This window comes from Mustela erminea, chromosome 1 (assembly GCF_009829155.1).
Source record: "Mustela erminea isolate mMusErm1 chromosome 1, mMusErm1.Pri, whole genome shotgun sequence".
NCBI lineage: Eukaryota > Metazoa > Chordata > Mammalia > Carnivora > Mustelidae > Mustela > Mustela erminea.
In genome coordinates this window covers 3,038,498-3,059,266 of record NC_045614.1, presented here as the reverse complement: position 1 = coordinate 3,059,266, position 20,769 = coordinate 3,038,498, and the positions used below count along the sequence as shown (strand labels likewise).

Below are 20,769 nucleotides of genomic sequence, written 5' to 3'. Positions count from 1 at the left end.
CATCGCCTTGGTCACAGTCGAGGGCAGATCAAAATGTAATCCGGATTTTTTTAAAAAGTATTAAATGTCTCTTTCTAGAGCCTCTTGCTTGGTTGAGGTGCAGGGTGGGTCTTCCCCCAACTCCTCTAGACCCTCATAACTCCCCTGAGGGGACCTCTGTCAGGGCAGGGCCCACTCCTGGGGTGGGGACCCACCCCCCAGGAGCCGGGGAGGGCCAGCTGGCCTCTGTCCAGCTGCCGGCACCGGCCGTGGATGCCCCCCACCACAGCTGCACGACACGTGTCCCCTCCTGCACCGACCAAGGGGCCATGCCACCCAGACAGCCGCCCACGTGCCTGGTGACCAGTGTGGGGAGGGGGCACCCCCCCAGGTGAGACACATGCCCAGGCTCTTTGTTTCTCCCCTTTATTGCTGCACCACAACAAAGCCCCCGACCCATTCCCCCTCAGCCGGAACCACTGGGGGTTCGGAGGACGACCTCGGAGGCGGTGCCTCAGCTTCCTTGTTTAAGAAGGCTGTAGACCTGCTCCAGTACATGGCACAGGCCCTGGTCCTTGGGTGTCCTGCTGGCCAGGGACATCTGAAACGAGCAGGGCTGGCACCTCAGGGCTGGGCCCCATGGTCCTGGCATCCCCCCGCCCCCATCCCGGCAGAGGAGCTCTACTAACAGAGGTACACAGTAGCGTCCTGAGAGTGAGGTTTTATTTTTAAAGGAGGCGGCCCACTCGTGTGTGTTCTGGGTTTGGGCCGAGGAAGGGCATCCTTTCTGCACATTCCACATCCTGCTCTCTCCCCAGCTGCCTCCCTGCCAGGATCTCACCATCTCACACCCCCTGCATGGGGAGCCGCCCCCCCGCCCCCACCCCACCAGCCCAGTGACAGCTCCAAGCTCTGGTCACTCTTAAGTTTGAACAAAACAAGCAAGCATGCAAGACTGTTTCTCTACCCAGTGGAGTTGAAGATGCCGTCTGAGAAGGACTTCTATGCCGCCAGTCAGTCAGACACCCTCCCCAAGGCCACCAAGCCCTTAGGAGTCCGCCTAAATGACTGTAGGGCCAGAGAGCTGGAGAAACCCTTCAGGGCACCAGCCGCTCTCTGGCGACTGCAGCTCTGGCTTGGACCGTGGCCCCCTCTGTGCTCCCTGCGGGCGCCTAGGCTGGGAGACGCCCGTGTACTTCTCTCCAGCCTGTGCTCCCCAGGCCTTTATGCCGTCATCTGTCACCACCCACCTGTGGCCAAGCCAGACTCCTTTTCGTCCGCTTTCGGTCCAGAACAACTTAGGACACCCTGTATCTCAGGCTGCCCATGGATAGATCCTTGGGGGCCCTCCAGGAACTGTCTTCTGCTGGGGGCACGAGTCTTACCTTCAGCTTGTCCAGGTACGTGTGCTCCGGGCTCCAGGGCTCCTGGAACTTCACGAGGTCCGGGGCGCCCTTGTAGAACTCCACCAGCAGCATCTAGAGGACAGGGGGCCAGTGGAACCCCCTCGCCCTGCCTTCCCGCACCAGGCGCTCGGGATACAGCAGTGAGCCACCCCTTGGGGGGCTCCTGGTCCTATACAGCACACCAGAGCCACCCAGGACCCCAAGACAGACCACGGAGGAGGACCCCCAGAGGGAAATGAGGGAGGCACCGGTGACTGTGAATTCGTACCCCCGCCCCCTTTAGTATAGCCTCCTCCCAAGCAATAGCCGATCGGCAGTACCACGGTGACCTACTAGCTGTTTTTAAAATGGCTGTTGGAACATGGGCCCTAAAAACATTCATCTGGCACCACCGGAAAGCCCTCACTTGTCTTCATTTGGACAATTGGGGGCACATGCAGAGGCACAAGGCAAGTTCCGGAACAGCAAGGAGCGCGGGGGGAGGGGGGGGGACAGGTGGGCAAGAACCTGGGACTGGAGAGGCAGTCCCTCTCCAGGGCATTCAGCCACAGGCCAGCTGGGGCCCTAAAGCCCCACCCTCTCCTCTCTGGGGCCCCGCCCACCCCGCCCATCCCCCCGGGAGTGGGCTCACCATCTCATGCAAGATGTCATTAGTCAGGAAGTTGTCCTGGACGTAGGCCATCTCCACATCCATGGGGATGCCGTAGTCACTGGGCCTTTGCTGGCAGGGACACAAGCCAGTCACCCTCAGCCACCTCCAGCCCCCTGCATCCCGTGAAGGATGTGCCCTGGGCCAGCAATCGGCCAATCAAGACCCCAGGCCCGGTGGGCCCTGCCCCCAGCACAAGAGGCCAGGAATAGCTCTCCCAACCCCATTCTGACCCCAGGACAGGTTCGGGAAGGGGGCCGTCTCCGTAACGCGGGGCCCATGGGGGCCACACCTCTTCAACAGCCCGAATCTCAGTGCCATGGTTATGCTCCCATTTCACCCCGGACGCTGAGGCCCCGCCCCCGCAGCGCCGACCCCGCCTCCCCAGTGGCCCCGCCTACCTCAGGGGGCGGCATCACCCAGAACGGCGAGATCTTGGACTCAGGGCCAGGATTGCCAGAGTAGTAAGGTGCTGCAGGAGGAGAGTGAGAGTGGGGACTGGGCGGGGGTGGGGAGGTGTTGGGGTCGGAGGCCCAGGGTGCCACACACGCACGGGGGACCGGGCCGCCGCACTTACAGCAGAGCAGGGCGAGGCAGGGCTGGAAGCCGTTGCTGGAGCCCTGCAGGCGCAGCTGGTAGTCCATCTGCGAGTCTATGTCCTGCAGCGACGGCAGCGCAGGGCTGTGCGGGTGGCTGTGGTACCAGCCCACCAGGGACATGCCCCGCAGGAGCAGGCTCTGATAGATCTGGGGGCACAGGCGAGGCTGGGGTGGGCGGGGTGCACGCGGCGGGGGGCTCTACCAGCCCGTGTGTGCACCCACCTGCCGCGCTCCATCCCCAACATGAGGCCAGCACTACCTATGTGCCTGGTGTGTACCAGGCCTGGGGACAGTGGTGTCCCAGACCCTGCCCCCACCACCCTCCGTGAGGCCAAAGGAGGGGGGCACAGTCAACAAATCCATAAAATGCACCTGTCACCAACCAACGGCTAAAGTTTACTGGGGGCACTGCAGTATCCCTAGTTCAGGGAACAACTCCCGGCACCCAGTAGGCGCCCAAATAGTTAAACAAGCAGCTAGGTGGGTGTGTGTGCACTGGAGCAGGCCAGGCGTCTCCAGAGGCCTGAAGCAAGTAGAGGCAAGCGCTAGCCTGAGGACCAAGAAAGGCAGGGGCCGGGAGACAGGTGCACCAAATGCACGCCTGTTCGCATGCCCCGAGAGCCCCTGGCGGAGCAGGGAGCAGGCGGGCTGGAGCTCTCGGCCCAGCGCCAGGCACGTGCAAAGCCTCACTGTGCAAGCGCTATCAGGACAGCCCCTGATACACATCTGGAGACGGGGGTTCAGAGGGAAAGGGGGCTGGCCACCTGTGCCCAGAGAAAGGATGACCATGGGGTCACACACACACATTTGCACACATGTTGAACTAGGACACTCTGCTAGCCACCAGGACACGGTAGTGAAGATAGCTGTGTCCACCCTTGCCCTCCCCAGAGCACTCCAGGTGTCCCGCACCTCCTCTTCCATGGCGGCGGCCATATCCGCGTCCCCCAGGCGGCTGCGACAAGGGAAGGCTCTCAGCACCGTGAGCACTGCGCAGAGGCGGGGGGAAGGTGTAGACATCAACCCTGGCCCCCAGCACCCCCCTGCCCACTTGGCCCCGAATACCCACTCTGGCTGTTGATGTCCCAGCGGCCCCCCAGGTACCCCACGACCTCGCTGCGAGTCAGGTGGCTGTGGAAGTCCTGGGGAGGGGACGGACATTGGAAGAGTGGCTCAGGCTGCGGCCCCACCCCAAAGTCTATCCTCGGGCCCAGAGCCCTGGCGATGTGCAGGGCCCACCCCACCCGCCTCCGTCGGGACCTTGAGTGCCTACAGTTTCTCGGCAGTGACAAAGCACTTCCTGCCCTCACAGAGCTAACATTCCAGGGACCCCTCCCAGGTGCCCCAGCCACCTGCCCGGGCCTGGCCCTTGGCCCACAAGGGACAAGGGGGCAGCGGGGCACGCACCAGCAGGAACAGCACGTTGCTGGAGACGGCCACGTTGAACGGCTGGAACTTGCTGATGGCAGCGAAGGGCGTAACTTCCACCAGCGTGTGGGGGTTCCTGTCGGAGCCACAGGGTCCCACAGCCCCACAGCTTCAGGAGCCAGCTCCCCAGGCCTCCGGAGCCAGCTCTGAGCACGGGAAGCCTTGTGCTCACCTACTTGGGGTCCCCCCCCCCACTCCCGCAGAGGGCGAGTACACCGGGACATGAGGGGGCGGGCACAGGGGTATCTGACCTGGCAGAGTCGCGACTGCCCAACATACAGTAGCGCACGGGCACCCGGATCTTGTTTTCCACCCGCTTCCCGGGGGGCACGGCCTCTGCACAGCGTGGGGTAACGGAAAGAAGGTGGCATCAATCCCGTCCAGCCCAGAACCGGAAAACAAGCCCAGGCAGCCCAAGAAAGGAAAACCTCCAGAGGTGGCTTGAAAACTCAGGCCGCAGAACGGAGAGATTGGGCGGCAGGTTAACAAATCGGGAAAAGGAGATTAAAATGCCCATGAAGGGCTTAGGAAACCAGGTGAGGACCTCAGAAAACCAGGCTGGGGGCCAAAGGAATCAGGTGACGAGGCAAGGAAGTCCCATAGGGGGTTGTGGAAATCAGGCAGCAGGGGAAGGAAATTAGGCAGCAGGGCTAGGAAGTCAGCCAGGCAGAAGAAAGGCCAGATCCATCCGCGGCCACTTCGCTCACCTGAGTTGTGCCGGTCTCCTGTGCCACCCCCTCCCCTCCTCTAAGCCTCTCACCTGGGTGGGGAGGCTCCAAGGGTCCCTTCCCAGGTGGTCTCCGACTCTTGTCCTCCGTCGAGACCCCCGCCAGAACCTCCTCCTCATCTTCCTCCATCAACAGCTCCTCCTCCTCCCCTTCACTGGCCGGGCTCTGGGGGAGTGGGGGTGGGGGACAGTCACAGAACCCTCAGCTGGGTGCTGCCCACTCTCCTCACCGCGGTCTACCCAGAGGTCCACTCAGACCGTAGGTGGGCCTGAGCCTTCGGTTCCTGCCGTTGCCCTAGATGTCCACTAGAGGGAGGGAGGGAGCCAGCAGAGGCAGCCTATGGTTCGGCTGCAACTCCGATTTGAGAGCCTGGCAGAAGATGCAAACTTTGCCTCTCCTTTTCACAAGCTGTGTGGCCTCCGGCAAGCACCCTGACCTCCCTGAGCTCTAGCCTCCTCATCTGTAAAACCACACAATGACCTCCAGCTGCACAGGGACAGCATCCAGGTGAAATAAGATAATGCCTGGAAAGCCATTAGCACGCCTCTTGTCAATTCATACTCACTGGGCAAGCAAGGGCTTACAGGGATTACGTTATCAGATTCTCTCAGTAATCCCTCCTACTGCTCTCCCTTTAACTGCCACCGCTGGAGTGACTTCCCAGTGCCCAAATCCGACAGTCACGTAGTCTCTGTCCCCGCCCCCTCGCCACGATGTCTCACGGACCCTCCTTCTCTTGGGAGCTTTTCAGGGACCCGGCTCCCCTCCCACCTCTCCAGCCCCCTCAGTCTCCCACCCCTCCCCGGATGCCCAGGGTGGGTCCTCGGGCCTCTTCCCTCCCCACCTGCTCCGCTGCCAGGCAGCCTCATCCACCACCCGCTGCACCCCCAACTGGTCTATGGCGAGATGATGCCCACAGTCCCATCTCCAGCCCGGCCCTCCCGTGAGCTTAACTTGGGGGTCAAGCTAATCCTGGAGGTCTCTTTGCGGGGAGCTCTGAGGCATCTCACGCTCAGCTCGGCCACACTGCAGCCGACTGTCCCCCCACACCTGCTCCTCCCCAATCCCCATTATCTCTGACCATGGCGACTCTAGCCATCCACTTGCTCAGAGCAAAACTGCCCTTAACACCAACATCTCATGTAGCAGCAAATCCCATGAGACCCACTTTCAAAATAAGCCAAAACCCGCCCACTTCTTCCCCATCCATTGTTGGACTGTTCCACCCCATCATCTCCCCATCTGGACCAGTTCAGTCTCCTGCATACTGGTCCCCAGCTCCCACCTTCGCCCCGCCCCCTAGACTGTACTGCATACAGCGGCCACCAGAGGGCGCCGTGGGCACCTGAGTGAGGTCTGTCCATCCTCTGCCCCTAGCCTTCCAGGGCTCCCAAGACCTCCCTGCCTGTTTCCAGCCTGCCAGCGGCCCTACAGATCTCAGCCCTGCCAGCTAGATATACATATCTGATACATACGGGTACTGTGATCACCTCTATTTTACGTACAAAGATTTAGGACCCAGAGAGGTCCTTGGCTAGGTCCACCCAGTTGGTGAATATACAAAGATCTATAATTATCATAGCATTGGAAATTCTCCCAGATCTGGTCCCTGCCAATGTTCCCAGTCCCCTCAGCTCCCTAAGACACGTTAGCCTCCAGCTCCATCAGCTAATCAGGGCTCCGCAAGTGCTGTGTTGCTTTCTAACCAACGTGGCTTGACTGTGTCATTCCCTTGGCAAACTCTCTTCAGCTTGTTCTCACGAACTCCTACTCATCCCATGGGGCCCCAGCTCCAATGCCCTTACTCTGGGAAACCTTTATCCTTGCTCCAGGAAGCTGAGCAACGCACCTCATCGGCAGCAGCCGTGGGAATGTGGAGCTGGTGTCGCCGGAGCCAGGCTGCCTTGTACTTGTCCAGTTTCTGGCCCTTGTACTTGACAGAAGCCCAGCCGCACCCGGACTTCTTGGCTGGGTTCACCAGCTTTTTGCAGTGGGTTGCCCAGGCACTGGGAGAGTTGAATACCTGCCCAGTTTCCTGCCACACAATCCTGCCGTCCGGCTGCAGGTCTCCCAGGAACTTCTTCCCCTGCAGTAACAGCGGCCTGGCTGGGCCCAGAGCTGGACCCACCAAGACACCTCCAGGAAGCCCTCCCTGACGCCCTGCTGCTCCCCAGGGCTTGGTACCCACTTCCACTTACAGCGTCCCTCCCAGGAAGCCTTCTGGCTTAGGGACCTCCCAGCACCTGTGTGTCCATTATCACAGTGCTCATCAGCCTGGACTGAAAGTGTCCAGCTCTGTGTCTCCACCTTCCCACTGGACCACAAGTCCCCAAAGGGCAGGGACAGGGTCTGCCGAGTCCCCAACACAAAGCGCACAGCCAGGCGTGGCAGGCGCCCCATTCATAAACTGCTCCCACGCACAGACCCACAGCAACAGCAGCAAACCCGAAAAGCACTCCCGGGATACCAGGCACCCGGCTGGGCGATGTATTCATTTAATCCTCATACAACTCCGTGAAGGGAAAAAAAGAAAATCCCATTTTATATATGAGGACACTAGGATATGGAGAGGCTGAGCAAGGTGCCACAGCCAGGAAAGCGGCGGTGTCCTCTCCCGAGCTCAGTTTCTCCTTTGTGCAACGGGGTATTGGGGAAACGAGGTCCTCCAGCCCGGAGGGGCTCCTGCGGGGTCTGCATGCTCCGTGTTTCGGCTTTCTCTCCCCACACCCGGGCTTGACCGGCGGTCAGGAAGCTCTGGGCCTCAGTTTTCCCTCCCTGCCCTAGTCGAGATGGGATGGGGGTAGGGGCGCTCACCAGATAGTAGATGGACAGCACCCCGGCGCCCGGCTCCAGCAGCGCATCTTTGAGGAGCACCCTCAGCGTGACCGCACGCCGGGTGAGCGCACCCCCCGGCCCGCCGCAGCCCCCCGCCCCGGCCCCGACCCCGCAGCCGCCTCCTCCTCCTCCGCCGCCGCCGCCGCCGCCGCCGCCGACACCGCTGCCGCCTCCGCTACGCGCGCCGCCCGCACCAGCCGGGCGCTCAGGGTCCTCGGCCTCCGCCTCGTCCTCATCCTCGTCCGGCGCCTCCTCGCCGGCGCCGCCCGCCGGGGACAGCGGCTCCGGAGCTGCGGGCAGCGACCGACTGCATGGGCCTGCGCGCCCCCGGCCGCCCAGCCCCCGCGCCGGGTGCCCCCCGACCCCCGCCGGCCCCGCCAGCCCCGCCAGCCCCGCCGTACCTGCCATGGCCGCGCCGCCCCGCGCCCCGAGCGCCCCGCGCGCCCCGTGCGCCCCGCGCGCCGCGGGCCCTTTCTTCCCGGCACGTGACACGGCTCCGCCCCGAAGGGGAGGAGCCCCAGCCTGGGGGCGGGCGGGGAGCGGGGGGACTCAGCCCTCCCGGACCACTCGGAAGACGGAGGCCCGAGGCTGCCTCCCGTGGGAGGCGAGTGGCAGCCTACGAGTGGGGAAACTGAGGCTCCGGGACTTCCGCTTTCGGGGAACTAGTGCCCGCCCTGGACGAGGCCTGGAGCTGCCGGCCGTTCAGCTCAGGGGGACGAGACGGGAAACGAGGGGCCGGAGAGCTCGGTCGTTGAGACCGGGGGGGTGGGAACTGAGGCCGGGAGAACGAGCCAGAGTGCCCTGGGGCCGCAAGCAGAGCCGGGAAGGAGCCGCGCGCCACGGTTCTGAAGCGTCCCGGCCGGACCTCAGTCTCTAAAGGGTTAACTTCCACCCCTGAACTGATTCCACGGTCGGACCGAGCCCAACAGCCAATTATAGGAGGGTCACTTAAACTTTAACCAATAGGCAGCAGTCGCTGGATTCCCTCTCAGCCAATCGTGTTAAGCTGCTGCTTCCGCCAAGCTCGTCCCCCTCGGCCAATCAGCAGGAGTTCCTGAGGTTCACGCATCCATTCAGTGGTAGGCGTTGGTCCTCCGGCAGCCAGTCAGGTCCCGGGTCTGACACGCGCCCGCCGACTGGCGCGCCCCCCCTATTTCCCACGCCCCCTTGCGCGGGGTGTTAGTAGGCGGGGCCGGGCTGCGCGTCCGCGGTGTGGGTGCGTCCCTGTCCTTTGTCCCCGGTCCCTGTCCCGGGACCTTTGCTCCGAGGCGCAGCAGCACTTCCCAGAATGGGGAGTCCGCAGCCCGGGCAGGACTGGAAGTCCGGGGGTGGGGGGAGGCCCGAGCCTGCGGGGAGCCGTGGGCTGGGCCCGGCGCGGGTCTGGAGGGGACAGGGCATGGGGTGAGGGCCCGATGTTCGGGACGGCGGTCTGGAGTCCGACCGGACCGGCTCCGGGTCCTGCTCCGCGCTTCCCAGCCACGTGGGCCCTCGCCGGTGTTTCTCGGGGGACGGTGGTCATGCCTGCCTCAGGGTGTTGCAGATCCGGGCTGGACGTCCGGGAAGAGCCGGATAAACTCAACGCCCCTCCCGGAGTTTACCCACGCGCCGCGCTCCCCACCCCGGCCCAGCCAACGCGGGGCATCCCCAGCACCTCCAGACTCCGACCTCCGTCCATACCCCCATACCTTGCCCACGTTGTCTTTGACTGTTCCAAGACCCTGCCCCAGACCTCCGGCCTCTCCATCTGCCTCATCCAGCGTCTACCCTGGCCCCAGAGGGATCTTACTAAAGGCAACCATGACCCCCTCCCTCCCCTGCTCTAAATCCTTCTATGGCTCCCCATTGCCTTTGGTAAACAAAATTAAATGGCTGTGACCTTACTAACCATTTATGACTCCCCTTTATGGCGGGTATGGTTAGTCAGCTTTATAAGACAGTTCATCAGAAGAGATGACCAAGTCAGACAGCTCTTGAATGGATTCCAAAGGCTATTTTTGCCACGTGTATAAAGTCCAGGCAGCCCTCTAATGATGAAGGAAATTGAATTTACATCTGCCTTGGGCTCAGGTCATGATCCCAGAGTCCTGGGAAAGAGCCCTGAGTCAAGCTCCATGTTTAGTGGGAAGTCTGCTTCTCCCTCTCTCCTCCTCTGCCCCTCCCCACCCCTTGAGCTTTCTCTCTCTCTCTCTGTCTCAAATAAATAAAATCTCTTAAAAATTTATGTCAAGGGACGCCTGGGTGGCTCAGTGGGTTAAGGCCTCTGCCTTCGGCTCAGGTCATGATCCCAGGGTCCTGGGATCGAGCACCGCATCCCGCTCTCTGCTCAGTGGGGAGTCTGCTTCCCCCTCTCTCTCTGCTTGCCTCTCTGCCTACTTGTGATCTCTCTCTGTCAAATAAATAAATAAAATTAAAAAAAATTTATATCAAGAGGGGCGCCTGGGTGACTTAGTCGTTAATCATCTGCCTTTGGCTCAGATCATGATCCCACAGTCCTGGGATCAAGCCCCGTGTCAGGCTCCCTGCTTGGCGAGAAGCCTGCTTCTCCCTTTCCCACTCTCCCTGCTTGTGATCCCTCTCTCGCTGTGTCTCCCTCTGTCAAATAAATAACTAAAATCTTAATTGAAAAAAAAAATCTGGGTGCCTGGGTGGCTCAGTGGGTTAAGCCGCTGCCTTCGGCTCAGGTCATGATCTCAGGGTCCTGGGATCGAGTCCCGCATCGGGCTCTCTGCTCAGCAGGGAGCCTGCTTCCTCCTCTCTCTCTCTGCCTGCCTCTCTGCCTACTTGTGATTTCTCTCTGTCAAATAAATAAATAAAATCTTTAAAAAAAAAAAAAAAGAAAAAAAAATCTTATCCACCATATTTAACAGGCTGTGGTAGGTAGAGTAATGGTTCCCTAAAGATGTTCACATCCTAATCCCCAGGACCTGTGACTATGTTAGGTTACATAGCAAAGAGGATTTAAAGTCCAGATAGAATTTAAGTTGCTGATCAACTGACTTTGAAGAAATTATCCTGTATTATCTGGGTGAACCCAAAGTCATCACAGGGTTTCCTAAAAGCAGAAGAGAGAAGTGACAATGGAAGAAATTGAGAGTGATACGACGTAAGGATTGTACCTGCATTGCTGGATTTGTAGATGGAGAAAGGGGACCATGAACCAAGGAATGCAAGAAGCTTCTAGACGCTGGAAGGGAAATGGGTTCATCTTCTGAGCCTCCAGAAAGGAATGCAGCCCTGCCAACACCTTGATTTCAGCTTTCTGATATCCATGTAGGACTTGTACAGAGCTGGCGGGTAACATATCTGTGTCATTTTAAGCCTCTACATTTAAAATAAGTGTCAAAGTGGCCACAGAAAACCAACACACAAGCTAAGGAAGAAAGGTTAGAAGGGCATTTCAACTGATGCAGGAAGAACACTTGACAAAATTCAACACCCATGCATGACACAAACTCAGCTAGGAGGGAGAAGCAGGCTCCCCGCTGAGCAGGGAGCCCAGATTCCAGACTGGATCCCAGGACCCTGGGATCATGACCTAAGCTGAAGGCAGACGCCCTCAGAAACCACCTCCGTGTGCTGCAGAATGTCCGCAGATCTTCAGTTAACATTTTACTTGATGGTGAAAGACTACACGTTTTCCCCATAACAGAAGGAACAGGGCACCCATATCCAGCACAGTCCTGGAAATTCTAGCCAGTGCGATAAGACAAGAAAAGGAAATGAAAGGCATACAAATTGGAAAGGAAAAAATACAACTAGCCCCATTTGCAGATGATGTGATGGTCTTCACGGAAAATGCCAAGAAGTATACAGGACCACCTCGGGCAAATGTGTTTCACTTTATTGCACTTCACTGATAATTGCATTTTTAAACCTTTTTTAAAAATTATTTATTTATTTATTTGACAGATCACAAGTAGGTGGAGAGGCAGGAAGAGAGAGAGGGAGGTAGCAGGCTCCCCACTGAGCAGAGAGCCCAATGCGGGGCTTGATTCCAGGACCCTGGGATCATGACCCAAGCAGAAGGCAGAGGCTTTAACCCACTGAGCCACCCAGGCGCCCCCAGAAATAGAGTCGTGGCCACAGAGAACACACTGATGGTTACCAGAGGGGAGGAGAGAAGTAGGTGATAGAGATTAAGGAGAGGACTTCGGATGAGCACTGGGTGGTGTGTGGTATTGTTGAATCATTATACTGTACACCTGAAACTAATATAATGTGTATATTAGCTAGCTGAAATTTAAATAAAACTTTAAAGATTTTTTTTTTTTAGTACAATCTACTTCCCCAAGTTGGGGCTCAAACTCATGACCCCAAGATCAAGAATCACATCTTCTACTGACTGAGCCAGCCAGGCGCCCCTTAAATAAAACTTTTTAAAAAGAGCCACCTGAAAAAAAAAATTTTTTTAAAAGGGGGCATGTGGCTGGCTCAGTTGGTGGAGCGTCTGCCTTCCGCTTAGGTCATGATCCCAGGGTCCTGGGATCCAGTCCGGAATCTGGGCTCCCTGCTCAGCAGGGAGCCTGCTTCTCCCTCTGCCTCTCCCCCCACTGCTCATGCCTGTTCACTCACTCTCAATCTCAAACAAATAAATAAAATTTTTTTAAAAAATCTATACCTAAAAAAAAAAAAAATCAATGCACATCTGTCTACTAGCAGTGAAATCCGGAATGAAAGATATGATGCCAGGGCACCTGGGTGGCTCGGCTGGTTAAATGTTTGCCTTCAATTCGGGTCATGATTCCCAGGGTCTGGGATCAAGCCCCATGTTGGGCTCTCTGCTCCTTGGGGAGCCTTCCTCTGCCTGTCACTCTGTTTGTGCTCTCGTACTCCCTCTTTCTTCTTCTTTCTGTCAAATAAATAAATACAATCTTATTTAAAAAAAAAAAAATACAATGCCATTTGTAATTGCTCAAAAAAAAAAAGGAAAAAAATGTTTAGATATAAGTCTAACAAAACACACACAGGACTTGTATGAGGAAGCTATACCTTGCTGATGAACAAAACCAAAGATTTAAATAAGTGAAGAGACAGACCATGTCCATAGATAAAACACAACACAACAGGGACGGGTCAGTAGAGCTCGTGACTCTTGATCTCCGAGTTGTAAATTCCAGCCCCACCTTGGGTGTAGAGATTCCTTAAAAAAAAAAAACAACTCAACATAGTAAAGATGTCAGGTCTTCCCCAGTCGATATACAGGTGCAATTCCTATCAAAATCCCAGCAAGATTTATTTTAAAGATCTTATTTATTTATCTGACAGACAGAGATTACAAGCAGGCAGAGAGGCAGGCAGAGAGAGAGGGAAGCAGCCTCCGCAGGGCTCAATCCCAGGACCCTGAGATCATGACCTGAACCGAAGGCATAGGCTTAACCCACTGAGCCACCCAGGTGCCCCTAACCCAGCAAGATTTTTTGGTAGGTTTAGGCAAGGTTGGGCTAAAGGGGCATTCAGATCTTCATGCTCTGTCCTGCTGTGCTCTCTCCGGTGACACAGCGCTTGCCACTCTGACACGTTGCTCCTCCCTTTCTCACATCCAGACCTTTGCTTAGGCAGGTCCCTCCTCCCGGTGAGCCCTCCGTCCAGTCTCTGCCCTGCACTGAAAGCCTCCCGGGGCTCCCTCCTCTGCAACTCCTGCAGACCTCCCAGACCTGCTGGGGAACCAGAGAGGCTGGGATTTCCCTGCGACAAGCCTGGCCCAGAGCTGACAGGGGAGGGAGCTGGGGAGCTGACAGAAGAGGAAATTCCCCGGGAACCTGTTTCTCTGCTTCCTGGCCCAGCAGGGACATCCACTGGAGGGAGAGGCCAGGCCATGGCCTCAGCCCTAAGCCCACCCCGGATCCCCAAACACAAGAGTGCTCTACCCTCACACTACTATGAGAGCTTTCTGGAGAAGAAGGGACCCCACGACCAGGTAAGGTGGGGCAGGGAGCTGGCACAGCTGGGCTCCTGGGTGGCCTAGAACTCTGCATCTGGCCAAGGGGGACGGGTGGGACTGAATGGAGCAGGGCGTGTGCTGGGGGCTGGGAAAAGTTCTGTCCACCATCAAGCTTCTCTCTCTCTCTCTCTCTCTCTCTCTCTCTGTGCCTCTCCCTGCCTGTCTCCATGGGTCTCCCTCCCGGTCTCTGTCTCTTTGGATACAGGAAGGATCAGGGACTTCCACCAGGAAATGGGAAGCCTTCGGACTCCCATGTCCCACCCCTAGTCCCTAAGAAACCATGAACCTCAGCTGCAGGGGTCAAGGCCAGGACAGGTGGCATGTGGGGACAGTGCAAGGTGTGGGGGCCACATCTGGCAGGACCAGATACTCCTTCCCTGAAGCCCCAGCCCCCCCCCACTGCTCACACTCATCTCCCGCTACAACCCCAAATACCCACGTGCCGCTTCCCCTGCCCACCCCCACTGCTCACACTCATCTCCCGCTACAACCCCAAATACCCACGTGCCGCTTCTCCTGCCCACCCCCACTGCTCACACTCATCTCCCGCTACAACCCCAAATACCCACGTGCCGCTTCCCCTGCCCACCCCACTGCTCACACTCATCTCCCGCTACAACCCCAAATACCCACGTGCCGCTTCCCCTGCCCACCCCACTGCTCACACTCATCTCCCGCTACAACCCCAAATACCCACGTGCCGCTTCCCCTGCCCACCCCACTGCTCACACTCATCTCCCGCTACAACCCCAAATACCCACGTGCCGCTTCCCCTGCCCCCCCCCCAGAGCCACTGTCATTGCTGTGACCTCTTCTCTTCCTTGTGCCTCCAAGTGCCCACATCCTCCCCAGCCTAGACAGCATCGAGACCCCAGGGGCTCAGAAAGGCCTGGCCCCCGAGTGCACGAACGAGCTTCACATCCCTGCTGTAAGCCTCCCTGACGCCCAGGCCTTGGACAAGTGACTCTGTCTCTGCGCCTCATTTTTCTCTAGTACAAAATGGGTACGCTAGGGCTAGGGCCCAGGTCAAGGTTACAGGAGAGGGGTAGCCCTCAGTGGTCTGCGGATTTGATTCCACCATCGCTGGTGCTTTACTGGCATTCACGCACCCAATGCTCACAACAACCCTCGAGGTGGGTACATCTCTATGGCCATTTTATAGGTGGGGAAACTGAGGCACGGAGCAGTTAAATACCGTGTGCTGTGGTGTATAGTGGGTCCACGAGGAAGCAGGACTGACCATGCTAAGTTTAATCACTTATTGCTCTGTTCCCAGTGCCTGGCACATAGTAGGTCCTCGGTAAATGTTAAATGTATGTCTACACGGACAGATGGGTGGGTGGGTGGATATGCAGATGAATAGATGGATGGACAGATGGATAGGGAGGCAGATGGTTGCAGTGACAGGTGGATTGATGAATGGATGCTAGTTGTCAATATGAGAACTATCCTCGCTATCATTATGGACTAGAGTACCTTCTCCTCCAGGAAGTCTTCCCAGATTCCCACTTGGAGGGCCTTTCTCGTCCTCTGTGACCTCGAGGCTCAGGGTCTGTCCCTCCTGGTGTACTAATTTTGTTTCCCTAGAGGATTTTGGTGTCTATGTTTTCTTTTTTCCTTTTAAGTTCTTGTTTATTTGAGAGAGGGCATGAGGGGAGGGAGAGCAGAGGCAGAGGGAGAGACAGAATTCCTCAAGCAGACTCCCTGCTAAGAGCAGAGTCCTCTCCAGGGTCCCATCTCAGGACCCCGAGATCACGACCCGAGCCAAAACCAAGAGCCGGGCGCTTCACCAACTGAGCCATCCACGCACACCACATTTTAGTATCCATGCTTTCTTCCAGAAGATAATCTATTTTGAAACAGGAGCCATGTCTCATTTATTATTTTGCCTGCAACCCAATAACAAGATTGGGTGAGGAGTAGGTGTTCGGGAATATTTCCTGGGAAAAAACCTAGAAGCTTATAGTCCTGGCTGTGTCAGCCCCTTAGACCTCCTGAGAGTTGGGACATTTATAAATCAGAATCCTGGGGAGACATCCTGAAGCTACAGTCCTTCTAGAGTCCAGAACCATGTGAAATCAGGAGATTGCTGTAAATATCTATGGGTTGGACACAGAGAAGGGGGATGTATGTAGGTGCGGATGAGTAAACGGATGGATGGCGGATGGTTAGTTCAGTTCTCTTCTAGAGCTCCTACCTCTGTACACTGAGAGGCTGCTCTGGATCTCCCATTCCATCCAAGTTCTCTTTAATCCTTTCTCAAAGAACAATGGGTCCCCAGAAGCTGGGCCATGGATGGGGAGGGCCTCCCAGAGAAAGCAACATTTGTTCAAAGACCAAAAGTGGCAATGAAGGAAACTTTGTGAAGATCTCAGGAAAGAGTACCCAGGCAGCAAGAACAGCCAGTGCAAAGGTCCTGAGACAGGAGTGGGTGTCCTGGAGGCAGCCAGAATTTGCCTTCTCATCTTCTGCTCTCTATCTTTGGTCCCCAGGATTACAAGAAGTTTTGGGCAGGCCTCCAGGGTTGCACTCTCTATTTCTATAACAGCAATCGGAACTCCCAGGTAAGGATGGGCAGGAGGGCTGGAGAGCTGATCTCCTAGCCCCAAGCTTGACCTCAAGGACCAAGCAGAGAGCCGGGGTGGTGTGGCCAAGCCAGAGGGCCTGGTGAGTCACAAGCCTGGCACTCAGACTCCTGCTTCTGGATCCCCAGCATGTGGAGAAGTTAGTCCTAGGAGCATTTGTGAAGCTCACGGATGAGGTGCCCTGGGAAAGTTCAGGAGACCTTGGTATCTATTTCAGCCTGGTCCTCCGGAACCAAGAGATCAAGTTCAAGGTAGGCCTAACCCTCCCTGCCACACTCACCATTCACACCCACTAGGATAGAGTCACACGGGGTCTACCACTGGGGTGGTGACCCTGGGCGACTCACTTCACTTTTCTACACTTTGGTTTCTACAACTGCAAAAATAAAATATTTTTTAAAAGTCTATGTAGAAAAAACAAATAAATAAATGCTGATTCAGTGACATTAGGGGACAGCATCCCACATTACTAAGGACTTCGGTTCAGACATCCTAAATTAACCCGTCCTTCCTCATTTAACCCTGAAAACAGCTGCCGTTCCTCACTCGCATTCCACGCTTGAGTGGGCCGAGGCTCACCGCCGCAGCCTCCTTCTGTTTCCCTCCGCAGGCAGAGAGCCTGGAGTCTCGGGAGATGTGGAAAGGCTTCATCCTGACGGTGGTCGAGGTGAGAGCGGTCGCCTGCTCAGAGTCCTCTTTGCTCTTTCCACCCTGCATCCCCCGAACCAGCCCCTCCCACACGGCGGCCCGTGGCCCAGGCGGAGCCCACGGACATCAAACATGCGAACGTTGCCTGGAGTTTTTGTCAACATTCCTGATTCCTCTTTTGGTCACTGGTGCCCCGCGTGGCCCCGCGCAGGCTCCGGGCTCGACACCTGGCCTACGTTCTAGCATCTGCGCTGTCCTCCCCATCAGTGAAGTGTCTTCACGTCCCCTGCAAGGCCTCTTGGCCCCTGTCCTGGGGGGCTGCGGATCCCCCAGACCCGGGTTCCCATCCTGGCTCGGCCCGCGTCCCGACCTCAGGGAGCCCATCGGGGACACGGGCACAAGCCGCTGGAGCCCTGACGGCCGGGCGTCCTCGGGCGCCCCATCGCCCCTCAGCTGCGTGTCCCGTCCAACCTGACCCTGCTGCCCGGACACCTGTACATGATGGCCGAGGCCCTGGCCAAAGAGGAGGCGCGCCGCGCGCTCGAGCTGCCCCCGTGAGTGGCCCGCGGGGCCGAGGGGCCCCGGGACAGCGGCGGACAGAGGCGCGGGGCGGGAGAGCAGGGGAGGACAGCCCAGGGTGCAGGGGACGCCTCGGGGTCCGGGGGCGGGGCCTGCCCTGAGCGAGGGACGCGGCCCGCCCCAGCTGCTTCCTGAAGGTGAGCCGGCTGGACGCGCAGCTGCTCCTGGAGCGCTATCCCGACTGCGGAAACCTGCTGCTGCGACCCAGCGGGGACGGCGGGGACGACGTGTCGGTCACCACGCGCCAGACGTTCAACGGGTGCGCCTGCGCGGCGTCGGGCCGGGAGGCGGGGCGAGCGTGGGGGCGGAGTCATAGCTGGGACGCGGGGAGGGGGAAGGCTCTGGAGGCGGGGCCAGAGCACCCGGAGCGCGGGGTCTTGAGGCCCGCCCCGCTCTGGGATGCGGGAGAGAGTCCGTGCCTGGGGGCGGGGCTAAAGACCAAACAGGGCGGTGGGTCCCCCCCGGGAGAGGAGCTAGATCCTGGAGCCGGGACGGACTCCAGGCGAGGTCAGACCTTTGCATTAAGATCGGCTGGGTCTGGGCCTCTGGAGCGGGGAAGAAATCAAATCCAGGGATGCTAACCTGCCCCTTGGGCGGGGTCAGGACCTGTGGGTGGAGTCACGCCCCGGCCCTCCCCCGCAGTGGTTGACTCAGGCTTGGGAGGTGAAGACTCTCTGGGGGCGGATCAGAGCCTGACATAAAGCTTCCTCCGGGATCGGTTGAAGGTGGAGTCAGCACCCTGGTGGGCGGGGCCATACGGGAGGCATGGCCTCCGGGGGTGGAGCCTTCAGGACCACGTCCTCCCTGGGGGCAGTGCCAGGACCTGTGGCTTGGTCTTCCCGGGGGCTGCAGTCCGTTGAGGGTCTGGTTCTCGGCCGAGAGGCACGCCAGGACGGGGCGTGGTCAGCGTGCCGCGGAGCTGGAAGAGTTTAGGCCCCCCGTAGGGGCGGACCCAGGACAAGGGCGGGGTCCTCCCTGGTCGGAGTCCGTCCACCCACTCACCACTGCCCGTGCAGGACGTCGGTGGTCCGGCACTACAAGGTGAAGCGTGAGGGCCCCATATATGTGATCGACGTGGAGGAGCCGGTGAGCGTCGGGCTGGGGTCCGGCGATGCGCAGTGATGGGCTGTGCGCCCCTTTCACAACAGCCTTGACTGAGACCCCTATCCGCCTCCAGTTCTCTTGTGCCTCACTCGACTCAGTGGTCAACTATTTCGTGTCACACACCAATAACGCGCTGGTGCCCTTCCTGCTGGACGAAGACTACGAGAAGGTTCTAGGTAGGTGCGGCCTCGGGGAACTCCGGGGGGGGGCCAGTACGTGCCCGGGGGCCACCCCGGGGTCAAAGCCCAGCCGCCGCACCTCCTCTAGGACCGCTCTCTGTTCTAGGCCACGTGGAGGCGGATAAAGAGAACGGCGAGAGTGTATGGGTGGCAAGCTCGACCCCCGCGGCCCCCAGCCCAGGTGATGCCCCGCCCTGCCGCCGCGGCTGGGCCAGACTGAGGAGAGACGTGGGACCCTCATGGCACCGCCCGTGTCCAATCTTGTACCCAGAGTTGCAAAGACCCAGAAATTACCCAGACCCTGCCCTCTGGGTTGCGGAGCTGGACAGCTCCCAGCCCCGTGAGGTAGAACCTGTGGCTGGAGGCAGCAGCGCCTAGACTTGGGGAGAGAAAGGGGACAGTGTAGGGGGAAGGCTTCCTGTAGGAGGGCGTGTTTGCTTAAGGTCTCAGAGGATTTCAGTAGCCAGAGATGAGCTTTACCGGGAGCAAGAAACTACCCAGAGATGGGATCCAGATTGGCTGTTGGGGTGGGAGGTGGTCCCCTTTAGGGAGCAGGAAGAGGCTGGAAAGGTCTGTGGGGTGAGCAGTCTGGTTCTCCTGGGGCTGGGCAGATGCGTGGAGGGGGGAACCCTTGTGCACGCACCTAAGCCACAACCACTCATGTACACACCAATGCTCACTCGTGGGCACAAATTCAGACATTTCTAGGTACGTGGGTGTGCACATTGGTATAGACGAGCCGGGGGCACACACTTCAGTATCCACGCAGTGCCGTGCTCGCACACGTTTAGGTGCGGTGTGCAAACCCTTTACATATAGTCAACTCTGTGGATTCACTCAGTGTACAGATTTCTACGATGAGGGACGGACACGCACACGCACAGGGTCACATGCTTGAATACCAGCATGTATACAGACGTCCACATTCGGGCGCACACAGACACAAGCCAAGGTGTCCCTGCACCACGTGGACCCAGATGGGGAACTGCCGTTTCCCACCAGGGCCCAAACTGGCCTCGGGTGGCCCCAAGAAGCTGCCTCCCCTGCCCATCACGCCTGTGGCAAGCCAGGACAGGTCACCCCCACTTCTGAACGAGGACGAGAACTATGTGATCCCCATCGGAGACGACCCAGCTGCCAACTACGTGAATGGGGATGGTAGGTGGGGGGTGTGGAGGGGAGATGGGGACAGGGGGAGGGGCTAAAAGCCGGAGGTGACACACCACACCTTTGTCCACGCAGTGCCTCCCCCCAGTCGGCAGGTCCCGAAGCCCAGGAAGTTGGCAAAGGTTCACGCCAAGCCTCTAAAGCCACCTGTTGCCCCCAAGCCAGGTAGGGGGGTTCCTGCCTCCCCGGGGGCCTTCCCTCACCCAGCCGAGAGCCAGCCCTGGCCTTCATCTGTCCATCTGCCTTCTCCTCCAGAGCCCAAAGTCCTCAACAGTGGCCTGGCCAAGAAGCTAGCGGTGGGCTCAGTGCAGACTCTCTTCCCCACAACAGGTGAGGCATGTGGGGGTCTGTGCTCCCCAGTGGGTGGCCAGCGCAGCCACGCGGGACCCCTGCTCCGAAGTACCCCATGCTTGGTCTGATGCCGGGCAGTCTTGAAACTCCTTGGGGCTCTTGGGTACATTTTCACTTTTCACGGGGCCCCACAGATTCTGCAGGGAGTCGCGGGTGGATGTGGGGTGGGGGGAGGGCATGGACGAGGGACTACCCCCGCGACCCGTGCACCTGACGCCTCAGTCACCTCCCACCCTCCCCAGCCCCAAAGCTGGCAGATTTGACAGCAGAGCTGGAAGAGAAACTGCAGAGGAGACGCGCACTGGAGCACTGAGGCGCAGGCGCCGGGATCCATCAGCCGCTCTCCGGCTGTGGAAGTCAGCCAGGCCAAGAGCTCCAAGTCAGCCAGGCCAAGAGCTCCCCCAGAATAAAAGCTCAAGTGATCCCCTGGGGGCTGATGTGTCTGGCCTGGCTTGGGGGGTGGGCAGTGTAGGTCAGATGCCCGCCCACAGCAAGCCCCGCCCACTCGGCCACACCTGCCACCTGACCCTACAGGAAAGACCCATTTTACAGCCAGGCAAGCTGAGGTCCAGAGAGGTCGGGGGCACGCTC

At 58.7% G+C, this 20,769-nt stretch overlaps 2 protein-coding genes across 2 annotated transcripts; one reads left to right on the top strand and one right to left on the bottom strand.

Moving 5' to 3' along the window:
• Positions 1 to 389: 389 nt before the first annotated feature.
• MPND (MPN domain containing) lies at positions 390 to 8,525 on the bottom strand. The gene is made up of 13 exons (XM_032306724.1): positions 8,026 to 8,525; positions 7,604 to 7,914; positions 6,639 to 6,875; positions 4,822 to 4,954; positions 4,313 to 4,397; positions 4,041 to 4,137; positions 3,703 to 3,775; positions 3,546 to 3,622; positions 2,612 to 2,780; positions 2,436 to 2,506; positions 2,017 to 2,106; positions 1,365 to 1,457; positions 390 to 580 (listed from the first exon to the last, which is right to left on the bottom strand). Exons 1-13 carry the CDS (start codon positions 8,030 to 8,032, stop codon positions 494 to 496), a joined length of 1,530 nt encoding a protein of 509 aa, XP_032162615.1. The 5' UTR covers positions 8,033 to 8,525; the 3' UTR covers positions 390 to 493.
• A 4,662-nt stretch (positions 8,526 to 13,187) lies between these two features.
• Positions 13,188 to 20,574, top strand: STAP2 (signal transducing adaptor family member 2). The gene is made up of 13 exons (XM_032306748.1): positions 13,188 to 13,541; positions 16,058 to 16,129; positions 16,279 to 16,401; positions 16,761 to 16,817; positions 17,252 to 17,352; positions 17,502 to 17,636; positions 18,394 to 18,463; positions 18,555 to 18,657; positions 18,767 to 18,841; positions 19,663 to 19,818; positions 19,903 to 19,992; positions 20,083 to 20,157; positions 20,421 to 20,574. The coding sequence occupies exons 1-13, from the start codon at positions 13,440 to 13,442 to the stop codon at positions 20,489 to 20,491; spliced, it is 1,230 nt and encodes a 409-aa protein (XP_032162639.1). The 5' UTR covers positions 13,188 to 13,439; the 3' UTR covers positions 20,492 to 20,574.
• The last annotated feature ends 195 nt before the right edge of the window (positions 20,575 to 20,769 follow it).

What these genes read in the sequence shown, in the direction of transcription:
- MPND (XM_032306724.1), bottom strand. An exon ending in CCACGGCTGCTGCCGATGAG is followed by an intron (nt 4,955 to 6,638) that starts GTGCGTTGCTCA and finishes CCACTCCCCCAG; the next exon opens with AGCCCGGCCAGTGAAGGGGA. An exon ending in GGGTGATGCCGCCCCCTGAG is followed by an intron (nt 2,107 to 2,435) that starts GTAGGCGGGGCC and finishes TGTCCCTGCCAG; the next exon opens with CAAAGGCCCAGTGACTACGG.
- STAP2 (XM_032306748.1), top strand. Translation starts at nt 13,440, where the DNA reads ATGGCCTCAGCCCTAAGCCCACCCCGGATCCCCAAACACAAGAGTGCT. An exon ending in AGACTACGAGAAGGTTCTAG is followed by an intron (nt 18,658 to 18,766) that starts GTAGGTGCGGCC and finishes TCTCTGTTCTAG; the next exon opens with GCCACGTGGAGGCGGATAAA. An exon ending in ACCTGTTGCCCCCAAGCCAG is followed by an intron (nt 19,993 to 20,082) that starts GTAGGGGGGTTC and finishes CTTCTCCTCCAG; the next exon opens with AGCCCAAAGTCCTCAACAGT.